Source organism: Lolium rigidum, chromosome 1 (assembly GCF_022539505.1).
Source record: "Lolium rigidum isolate FL_2022 chromosome 1, APGP_CSIRO_Lrig_0.1, whole genome shotgun sequence".
Lineage (NCBI taxonomy): Eukaryota > Viridiplantae > Streptophyta > Magnoliopsida > Poales > Poaceae > Lolium > Lolium rigidum.
The window spans coordinates 213,963,438-213,975,497 of NC_061508.1; the positions used below are offsets into that span (position 1 = coordinate 213,963,438).

Consider the following 12,060-nt stretch of genomic DNA (forward strand, 5'->3'; position numbering starts at 1 on the left):
GGACGTTGATCTCTGATTCTCTTCTGCCTTCTGTCTCTTCCAAAGCGGACAGGAAAGGTAAAGGAGATGCTTTTCCCTGAAAATTGCGTTGCAACTTGTAGCCGAATTAGCACATCCTGCTCTTGCATAAAGAGAAAGGAAAAAAAGATTCCCCAGTGCAGTAGCGGAGCTTGACAAAGAAATCAGGGTGGGCCAAAATATTTTTTTAGAGAGAAAACACTAGGGAAAAGTGGGATTAGATAAGACTAATTATGTTTTTGAGGGCTGAATAATAGGATAGATGGGTGGGCCATGGCACAGGTTTGCTTCAACGAAAGCTCCGCCACTGCCCCAGTGGCATGGCCACAATCCCAGCACAAGCGATTAATTAGATGCATTACCCTCCATAACGCTGAAACTTTATACATGAGCTGCATTTGTCCAATTTGTACCATCCCAACATTACAACACCAACGTGCAACAAACAATACCACAACTGGTACTGTTTTGTGGAAATCTGGCCATCATTTTGTAACCCTGCACGGGCACAATTATGCTGCTCCATCAGTGCCTCCCGTCACTCCAACAAGAATCAACCAATCAAGGAATGCTCTTCCCGGAAAGTTAGAGAAGACAAGGATAGAGAAGAGACAGGAAGAACAAAGTGATGAAGAAAAGATGGAAAACTAACTGCAAACCTAAACACTGCTGCTTTTCCAATCCACCTCTTTTCCTCCCAACAATTCTCGGATCACCTGTTCTGTACTAGTAAATAGTAATTCCTAGATACATACAAAGATCAAGAACAATGGATCGATGCAATGCATGCCCATCAAAGAATCAATCGAATAGCAATTTGGCCCGCAAGAAAACCCTTGTACACAAATTTTCTTCTTCTTTGCAAATTGGGATCGGATTGCATGGCGGTGTTGCTAGGGCGACCCCTTCTTGCGGAGGATGACCTCGGTGTCGAGGCCGAAGGCATCGACCTTGGATACCCTGACGACCTCGGACCGTCGGAAGAGGCCGAGCAGGCCGTGAACGTCGAGCAGGTCGTTGGCGGAGTACTTGTCCCCGCGGCGGTGCACCGCGACGTGGAGCACGGCGACGCCCCCCGGGCGGAGCGTGCGCTCGATCTCGGCGGCGAAGCGGTCCGGGTAGAGCGCGTGGTCGAAGACGTTGGAGAACTCGAAGTCGAAGGCGCCGTCGGGGAAGGGCTGCGCGTGGAAGTCGCCGCGGACGACGAGCGGCGGCGCCGGGGCGAGGTCGATGCCGACTGCGTCGCGCACGCCGACGAGGCGGAGCGCGGCGACCTCCTGCCCCAGGCGCGCGCCGACGCAGAGCGCGCGGGAGGCGTCGGAGAGGAGGCCGTCGGCGCGGAGGGCCCGGAAGAGGCGCGCGAAGGCGTCCACCTTGCGGCGCCAGTCGCGGGTGGCCCAGACGCGGCGGAGGCGCGGGTCGAGCGTCTTGTTGAGCTGGTGGCGGAGGTAGTCGTCGTAGGAGCGGAAGGCGGCGCCGCCGCGCATGCGGATGTGCGGGTTGGGCGGGGAGGGCGGGAGGAGCGGGACGGCCGCGGCCAGGGCCAGCGTGGCGGCGGCGGAGGATGGGGGAGGGGGCGAGAAGGAGGAGTAGGCGTAGATGAGGAGGAGGGAGAGGAAGGAGACGGAGAGGAGGAGGATGGGGCGGACGGGGAGGAGCGCTCGGGGCTTCGCATCGGCGGGCATGGCGGCGGCGGGAGGACGACGGACGCGTGATGGCGTCGCGCGGCGCGTGTTAATGTGGCATGGCGGTGGCCGCGCGCGTTGGTTTTGTTTGTTGCGGCCCGGATTGGATTACGTGCGAGGTGGGGATTGGCGTCCTTTGTGTGGGCTGTAAACTGAAACTGCTGACGAAACGCTGAATTACAGAGTAGGAGTAACGCGTTGGTTTTCCAGAAGGATGATCATCACTTTATAGGAAATCCCTAGTTTTCAGTAAACTCCGAACTAACTTAATACTTAGTAGACCCATTTAAAGTTAGATTTGTATCATGATTCGTGCATTATGAGTTGCAAGTTGAATTGAAACTGAAAAAATAAAATTTCAGATGCAAGTAGGGTTAAAACTGAAATTTTTCATTTGCAAATGAGGTTGTAACTAGAAAAGTGTCTACAAACCGTTAGATTTACTTTATGATCCATGCTATTGGTGAGTTGCAACATGGATTGCGACTAAGATTCGACAACATCATTCTACCGAGAACTAAGTAAGTTCTTCGTAGACTCAGAACTAGTCACCCACATACTTACAAAAAACAATTCTTCCTATTTTTGCAGACTTAGGCAAAATATCGCCTAAAATTGTCTAGGTTCATTAAAATTTGCCACGGGTAATTAGGATGGGAGGGGGTACAAAATTCATACAGTATATTACTCTAAAGAACCAATCGCAATGTACATTTTGCAGAGAACAATAGCTACCAATAAATCATTGTTTAAATTCAACGTTCTCAAACTCTTTTTTTTAGTACATAGCTATGGAACATCTTATTATTATTATTTCTTCAAAATGGAGGGCATAAGCTTAACTCCCGCATTGGTTGGCGCACACAACCATTTTTATTCGAAAGTTTATCATTCGAATTACTCAAGAATCACATAAGATCCATATATACATCAACCATTGGGAAATAACAAGCACATGGCAAATAAAGGTTCTGGAATGTACTAGTCCGGCTGCAAATATCTAGCTAACGATTGCATCCATTAGACATAGGTTTTCACCGGTGTAGACAAATGGATAAACTACAAAACCAAACTCTAGTCTTGTCAAAAACCATGTTGTCAAAATTCAAACATAAAATATGTTATCTACAAGTTGATTTTTTTGTCACTTTACAATTCCGTATATACGAACATAAAGTTAAACATCCATGTGTATTCTAGCCTTAATTTTCTTGTCAATCCCCATTCAACCAATTCCCACATATATCTTTATATTTGTTGGTGGAGGGAGAGTATATTAAAACAAAAATAGTTCTTCAAATATTGTGCACAAAAAAATAAATGCTCGGCTGTCTGCAAAAGCAGAGTTTTTACGCCAATCCAATTTATTTTTGTAATGAACTGATATGTAATGAAGTTGCACGAATTCATTTTAAGCATACTAGTCATTCAAAATGAATAAGTGGTCGATTAGTAGCCGTATATAGATCTTTTGCTTACCTCTTTTATACATGTTGGAAATTTACAATTGAATTTCTTAAATTAGGTGTGAAATGAGTAAGTGTTACATCGAAGATGATGGAACTGTGCAAATCGCAACAGACGGGCTAACTTTCCATCCACTCGGTTGTATAATCCATAGGGGTGTGGAGATTTACAATTGAATTTCTTAAAATAGATGTGAAATGAGTAAGTGTTACATCGAAGATGATGGAAAGGTGCAAATCGTAACAGACGAGCTAACTTTCCATCCACTCGGTTGTATAACCCATAGGGGTGTACACCCATTTTCGCTAATTACTCTAAGGTTTGGCATAAAGTAGATGTTACTCAATTATATTCAGCAATACTTCTAACTAGAATTTATATCAGATAAAACATATAGACATAGTATTTTTTTTGTAAGTCGAAACCATGTCTAAACCAATAAACATCATTTTGGAAATAGACACGGTATATCGTGACTATTAATATCTTTCACAATAAATTTATACGATGAATGGAAATTGTATAGGAAATAATATTTGAAAAAATTTGCGTATATGAATCTAATATTTAAAATACTCGAAGATTAGTGCAGTTTAAATTTTATGTTTTTACCTGTGTATAGCATCATTAAAGAGTACTAACTTTGTCCCTAGTATTTACATGACATCCTTGTTTTGCGTGATCTAACTTCAATCATCAATTTGAACAATAATATGTGCTAAACTTTGTCATAAGTATTGTACCATTGGGAACAATAATATGTGCGGGTTGGGCGGGGAGGGTGGGAGGAGTGGGACGGCCACGGCCACGTCGAGCCTGGCCGTGCCGGATGATGGGGGTGGGGCGAGAAGGAGGAGTAGGCGTAGATGAGGAGGATGGAGAGGACGGAGACGGAGAGGAGGAGGGGATGGGGATGGGGCGGACGAGGAGGAGAGTTCGGGGCTTCGCATCGGCTGGCATGGCGGCGGCGGGAGGACGGAGGCGTGAATGCGTGATGGCGTCGCGCGACGCGTGTTAATGTGGCATGGCGGTGGACGCATCGGTTTTGTTGCGTGGGCTGTAAACTGAAACTGCTCACGAAACGCTTAATTACAGAGTAGGAGTAACACGTTTTCCAAATTGTTACTACAGTAATTCTTTTTATCCAAATTACTTGTTGCCTATCTAGGCAAAATATTGCCTAAGATATGTCTAGGTTCACTAAAAATTTGCCACAGGTAATTTGGATGGGAGGGAGTATAAAGTTCGGGCACTAGTATTACACAAAAGATAGCTTAATGGGCTCATTGAACCAATTACAAGATACATTTTGTGGGGAACAAAAGCTACCGATAAATCATTGTTTAAATTCGACGTCCCCAAACCCTTTGTTATTTTTAAGTACATAGCTAGGGTACATTTTTTTATTATTCCAAAATGGGGAGTATAACCTTGGCTTCTCCATGACTTGACGAACACAACCATTTTTGTTTCAAAGTTTATCATTCCAATTATGAAAACTCAAGAATCACATAAGATCCATACATACATCAACAATCGAAAAATAACAAGCACCAAACAACTAAAGGTCCTGGAATGTAGTAGCCCAGTTGCAGATATCCTGAGCAAGCTTCAGCTAACGGTTACATCCAGTAGACATAGGTTTCTGCCATGCTTACGAGAGAAGGAAAGACCAAGTCTAGATCCACTGAGTAGACAAATCGATAAACTATAACAAAACAATACTCTAATCTTGTTAAAAACCATGCATGTTGTTTCTACAAGTTTATTTTTTTGACACATTGCAAGTTCATATATACCAACATAAAGTTTAAAAGCCCATGTGTGCCTCAGTTTTCGTGTCAATCGCATTCAACCAATCCCCGCGTATATTTTTTTATATTGGTTGGTGAAGGGAGAGTATATGAAATAAAAAATAGTTCTCCGAAATAATGTGCACAAAAGAACAAATGCTTAGTTGTTTGTCCGGAAAAGCAGAATTTTTATGCTCATTCCAATTTATTTTTGTTAGATTATCGCTAGTAAGTAATACTTTTTTATACTGAGGAACCACATAAATACCTTTTGTAATGAACTTATATGTAATTAAGTTGCACTAATTCATTTTAAGCATACTACTCATTCAAAATGAGTAAGTGATCAAGTAATAGCCAAATACAGATCTTTTGCTTACCTTTGTCTTATGCATGGTTGCAATGTACAATTGAATTTCGTAAGTTAGGTGTAAAATATCGAAGATGATTGAAAAGGTGCAAATCGCAACACACGTGATAAGTTTGAATCTACTCGGTTGTATAACCAATAGAGGTAAACCCATTTTCCCTAGTTACTCTACGGTTTGGCATAAAATACATGTTATTGAATTATATTTAGCAATACTTCTAACTAGAATTTAAATCCCATCATAGTATTTTTTTTAAGTCGAAACCATGTCCAAACCAATAAACATCATTTTGGAAATATGCACGGAATGTAGTGACTATTAATGTATTTCACAATAAATTTATAACATACGTGGAAATTTCTAGAAAAATAACATTTGAAATGATTTGCGTATATGAATCTCATATTTAAAATACTCAAAGACATGGGAGTATGTATATCATCAATTAGAGTACTAATTTTGTCCCTACTATTTACATGACGTCCTTGTTCTGCCTGATTTAACTTTAATCATCAATTTGATCAATAATGTGTGCTAAATTTTGTCATAAATATTGTACCATTGAAAAATATTGAATAGGAATTCAATGATATAATTTTTGTAGCATATAATCATGTTTGTTTTTCCGATTAATGATCAAAAGTGAACCTAGAAATATGTGCATATGATGTATATAAGGACGGAGAAAATAAATTTTTAACATCATTTTTATGCATATTGTGGAACGTGACTGGCACATCACTACATAACCGGATTGTGCGGAGATAACCCTTTTCAGAAAGGTAACATTGTTCAGAAATCAGAAATATACGATGAATCCATCAGCTTATCATAACCTATCATCTGCATATGTTCTTTTAACAAAAAGACATGGCTCAAACGGTAACCAGACCTCTGATTCAAGGGCGTGATGAGCAGCAGAACGCTGTCCTAGTCGTTCATCACGCAAGGGGTTTCAGGTTCGGGTAATCCTTTCGTATCCTCTCCTCCGAGAGAACGTCATCCGGATCTTGAGGCGTCCACAGGACTCGAACACCCTGAAACAGTATGATGAATTAGCAATGCAACAGAAGAAGCCAATAATATCGAATTGGGTAACTCCTGATAATGACTTTACGGCTATTGACATCCTTAGAGATTTGGAAACTTCTAGAAGTGAATTGGCTAATAAAAATGCACATGCTCATTTACATGTTGATAATCTCTATATTGAAAACAATATTGGCAACTCGACCCCTCTATCTATGGACTGGATACCTTCCTCTGACAATGATGAACCTTTTACTATAGTGATAAATAAAGGAAAAAAATTGTCGAGGAAAAAACCAGTAGTGATTGTTTCTAGACCTAATACGAGAAGCCAAGCCAAGAATGGCCCCTCTTCTGGTGACAAATCTGCCCAGATTCCTGGCAGGGTCACTAGAAAACACGTTAAGCTGGGTCATTTTAAATGAAAGGTCTCATATGGAATAGTAGGAGTGTGGGAAAGAAAGGGGTAGTAACATGTATTAAAGATATGATTTCTGATTATTCCCTGGATTTTATTGGCATTCAAGAAACTATGAAACAAGATTACAACCTTAGTTTCTTTCGAAAACTAGATCCGGGTAATTTTTTCTTTTGGAAATGGGTTCCCTCCGTCGGAAAATCTGGTGGTATTCTCTGTGGTCTTAGGAACGAATCTTTAGAAGTTAACGCTGTTAAGCAAGGTAAATACATGCTTCAGTTTGTTTTGTGGGATAAGTTACATAAAACCAATTGGGCTCTTATTGTTGTCTATGGTGCTCCTCACAAGGAGCAGAAAATGGAATTCCTTACTGAACTCTCCGCTTTCTGTCATAATTTTCTTATGCCATATATTGTTGGGGGTGATTTTAATATTGTGAGACATAGTGCAGAGAAGAATAAGAATTTTGTGCACATTCCATTGATATCTTCAATTCTCTTATTCACACTCTAGGGCTCCGCGAGATTTTCATGCATGGAGGTCGATACACTTGGTCTAATAAACAGGCTTCCTCCACCTTAGAAAAATTAGATCGTTTTCTTATGTCGCCTGATTGGGAGGACATGTTTTCTCTAGTTTCGGTTAGAAAATTGGTCAGAGATATCTCGGATCACAATGCCTTACTTCTTGATACTGGTATAAAATCTCCCATTTCCAATAAGTCGAGGGAATTCAGATTTGACATCTCCTGATTCAAACATGCTGATTTTCTTCCCTTGGTTACTGATATTTGGAATAAGAGAGTTTATTGTGATGATCCCATTGACATTTTAAATATCAAGTTGAAACGTTTCAAAAAATTCTTCAAAGGTTGGGGTTCAAATCTTTATGGGCACACTAAAAAGAGGAAAATGGATTTAAAAGAGGAATTAGCTTATATTGAGGAGTTAGAAGAAGCCGTGGAATTAACAAGGGATCTGAGTTTGAAAAAAACTATGATTATGGTCGAGCTTATGGATATCTATAAAGAAGAGGAGTTGTTGTGGTACCAAAAATCGCATGAGAAATGGCTCCTTGAGGGTGATTTAAATACAAGCTACTTTCATCGGGTGGCCAATGGTCGCAAAAGGAAAAATACTATGATATAGATGATAATGGTGTAGTAACTGAGGGGACATAAAATCTCTTGAGGGGACATAAAATCTCTTAGACCATGCCACTTCTTATTATAAAAACCTATTCGGCCCGGCTCCTGGGAACCTTTTTCCTTTAAATCACTCTATGTGGAAGCCACATGAGAGGATGGAAAAATATTGATAATGAATTAATTAGTAGGCCTTTCACTGTTGATGAAGTGAAAGAGGCGTTGTTGTTCTCGATGAAGAAAAACAAAGCTCCTGGGCCGGATAATATCCCCATCGAATTTTACCAGCACTGTTGGCTTATTGTCAAGAATGACATAATGAACCTTTTCTATGCTTTTCATGATTGTTCCCTGGATGTGCAACGCCTAAATTATGGCATCATCACCCTTTTGCCAAAAATTTCTGATGCTAACAAAATTAGCCAATACATGCCGATTTGCCTCCTCGGATGCATTTAAAAGTTTCTTACTAAAGTCCTTACCATTAGGGTGGAACCTTTCCTTCCCAAAATTGTTAGTTTTCATCAAAACGCTTTCATGAAAAATAGAACCATAGTTGATGGGATTATGTCACTCCATGAGCTTATGCATCATACACATGTCAAAAAGCATATTGGGGTTGTTCTTAAGCTTGATTTTGAAAAGGCCTTCGACAAAGTAAATTGGGATTTCCTCCTAGACACTCAACGAGCCATGGGCTTTGGAGACTTTTGCTGTAACAAGGTTGAAAAAATTCTCAGGAATGGCACGGTCTCGGTCAAAATCAATAATGTGACCGGTCCTTATTTCCAAAGCTCGAAAAGGGTTCGCCAAGGCGATCCCCTATCCCCTTTCCTTTTCAACTCCGCAGCGTAATGCCTTACCAAAATTGTCCTTGAGGCTCAAGAAAATGGCCTCCTCACTGGTTTGGCTCCTGACCTTATTGATAAGGGTGTAGCCATTATGCAATACGCTGATGACACGGTCCTTTGCCTATCACATGATCCCGCCAAAGCCATTAATTTGACGCTTTTGCTTTATCTTTTTTAATTAATGTCGGGGCTAAAAATAAACTAACAAAAGAGCGAGATTTTCCTTATTGGAGGAGACAATGATATAGCTAGTTTCTATGGAGACATATCTGGATGCCAAATTGGGAACTTACCAATGAAATATTTGGGCGTCCCGGTCTCTTTCCGATGTCTAAAAAATTCAGACTTAAATTTTGTGGAAAGCAAATTCATTAAAAAACTTGATGCTTAGATTGGTGGGTCCTCCTCTTCTGGAGGAAGGTTAACTTTAGTTGATGCATGTCTATCCAATCTTCCTGCTTACATTATGAGCATGTTCATGCTAAATAAAACTTTCATTGAAAAGTTGGATAAACATAGAAGACGTTTTTTTGGCATGGAAAAAAGCAGAAAAAAGGGTACTATATGGTCAGATGGACCAGAGTTTATCGATCGAAAAAAAAGGTGGATTAGGTGTTAAGGACCTAAGGAAACAAAACATAAGCCTACTTTGTAAGTGGTGGTGGAAATTAGACACCCTGGATGGTTTATGGCAGAAAATCGTCAAGGAAAAATACCTGAGAAATAAATCTGTGGCTACGGTCACTTCAAGATTCAATGATTCCCCTTGCTAGAAAGCAATGTTGAAAGTCAAAGAGACTTACTTTGCTGGGAGAAAGGTAATATTGAAAAATGGAAACATTACCAGACTTTGGAAAGACCCCATCAGGGGCGAGCAACCTTTCTGTGACAAATTTCCTGTTCTCTTTAACCTATGTGAGGTACAAGACTGTAACATCAAAAGTTGCAGAGAGGCAAACTTCGATATTCCTTTTTGCAGGCGCTTGAGAGGTGAGCTTCTGGACCATTGGCAATATATCTTAAACACATTACTGTCGGCCCCCTTTCATGATGATGATGATGATAAAATTACTTGGTCCTTGAACAAGAATGCTATTTTGTCAACTAGATCAGTGTACACTCTGCTAGAAAAACCCCTAGCTGGATCTAACAACAAGTGGATTTGAAAAGCCAAAATTCCATTGAAAATTAAGATCTTCATGTGACAAATCTGCCAAGATGCTATCCTCACTCGTGAGAATATGAAAACAAGAAATTGGCCTGGAGCACCAACTTGTTCCTTCTGCAGGCAAGTCGAGTCGAATGATGATATCTTCTTTACTTATAATACTACGAGAGTGCTTTGGGGGGTTTTGGCTTTGGCTATGGGGGCGAGATGTATCCCTAATTCTTTTTGGCAAGCCATGGCTTGGCTTCATACCTATTCCCCTGGCTTTGAGAAATTTTATATCATCATCATTGCAGCTGGATGTTGGGCGATTTGGAATGTGAGGAACAAGATCACTTTTGAAAAACATATCCTGAGATCGCCAAGTGAAATTTCATACTTTGCAGTGGCTTTGATTGTTTACTGGACAGGTTTGCAAAAGGCGGAAGACAAAAATTACTTGATCGGTGGCGCGGAGAGGATGGTCCAGGCTGCGGCGTCGGTCTACTCAAGCCGTGCAGCAGCTGCGCCGGGCCAGACGCAACTGCTGATGATCGAAGGCGCCTGAGACTCTTGCTGTCCGATTCTGCTGGGAGTGGCTGATGATCTCAAGCTCTTTGCTGTTGAACTGCTGCTTCCTTAGATGTTTTGTTATCTGTTGTTCCCCTAGCTTTGGTAACCTGAACCTGTTATGTTTGGATTTATTATAGGTGGTGTCAGGTTTTCGTCCCATAGTGGGTATTCGATGGCGAGTATCCACAGCTGCCCCAACTCGCTTCCCTTCTCCCTACCCCTCTCTGTTGTAATATAACTCGTACTCGTTCTTTCCGTTAAATGCAATGGAAAGGGGTGGAAGTCCGGTTGGAAAAAAATGGAAAGGGAAGGAAACTTCTGCATACCCGGAGGCCACTTTCAGGCGTGGAGTTGAGGCATGCCGCCAATCTATCCAGTTCTGCAGCGCTTCTGATCACCGTGGGGAGGTTCCTTGTTCCATTAGCAGCAATAATAATGGTTACCTGGAGAGTTTGCGAGTCATCCAAAACACTGCTCAGTTCATTACAAATTTATATTAGAATGAAAACATCCCCGTTTCATCAGGTCAATGGAAAACTTCAGTACATAATCACGGGCTGAAAAAATAAATTGTAGTGAATAGTAGCTTCCATGGAGCATACCACTATGTATTCGTTTTTGCTGCCGTCGGTTTTCATGGAGTAGGTTTTCTTTCGCTTGAACCCGTTCCAGTTCGAAAGTGTTTCTTCATCAAACTTGCTCCTCTCGTGGGAAGAAATTATGTCAAAATGCCACTTCCAAGAATCCTCCCCGGCTGTGACAAACTAAAGTAGATGGAATTAGTGGAAGAGTGCAAGATTCAGTGAGTCACTCTGCTAGGAGCATGCATACATAGTACATGATATAAAAACATCTTCACAACAAGAAGCAGCAGCATGTGTATAGAAGTATTTAACACCTGAAGGGATCCAGTTGACAATTTGTATACTTTGTATTCACCAAAGGTTTTTAGAATTTTTTCTTACTGATAAGCTTGAAGAGGTGCAGAAATACTGATTACGACGTAAGATATACATGGTCTCTGCAAAAAAAAAAAGGCGATTCATCAGAATTTTCCAAACAAAAGTAGTGGTATTAATGCTAATCCTCTGATATCTAAAGAGAAGGTAACTCATGTCCATTACTATGTGTGCGAATGCGTGAACAATATTGTGCATTAGGTGGTATGTAGACCCTTTACACCTATGTCTCTGTTTACTTTCAGTTTTTTGACGGAAGGCAGCAGCGCTGCTTCAATTTCATTAAGCCAAACACCGGGACAAATGCCGGGAGATGTTCAGAACACAAGGATACAAATAGCAGAGAACTGCCCGAAGAAAGAGCAATCCAAGATAAAGCAAAAAACAGAGATTATCTACATGCATGTGAGCTTGCTTTGCAGGGCTCGGCTCACCCAGCCAGCCTAAGTAGTACTCTCCCGCCGGCCACACCAGGATGACGCCGGCAGCTCGCCATTAAGCTAACTCCAACATGATTAAATCAACTAGCTCCTTGGCAGAGAAGGCCTTGTTTAGTTTCAGTGAATGCTAACAATTGACATGTATCCATATAGCATATATTATGT

At 41.2% G+C, this 12,060-nt stretch overlaps 1 protein-coding gene across 1 annotated transcript; it reads right to left on the bottom strand.

Annotated features, from left to right (window-relative positions):
- Positions 1-498: 498 nt before the first annotated feature.
- Positions 499-1,703, bottom strand: LOC124654792. The gene has a single exon (XM_047193784.1). The coding sequence runs from the start codon at positions 1,701-1,703 to the stop codon at positions 912-914; it is 792 nt and encodes a 263-aa protein (XP_047049740.1). The 3' UTR covers positions 499-911.
- Between the last annotated feature and the right edge of the window lie 10,357 nt (positions 1,704-12,060).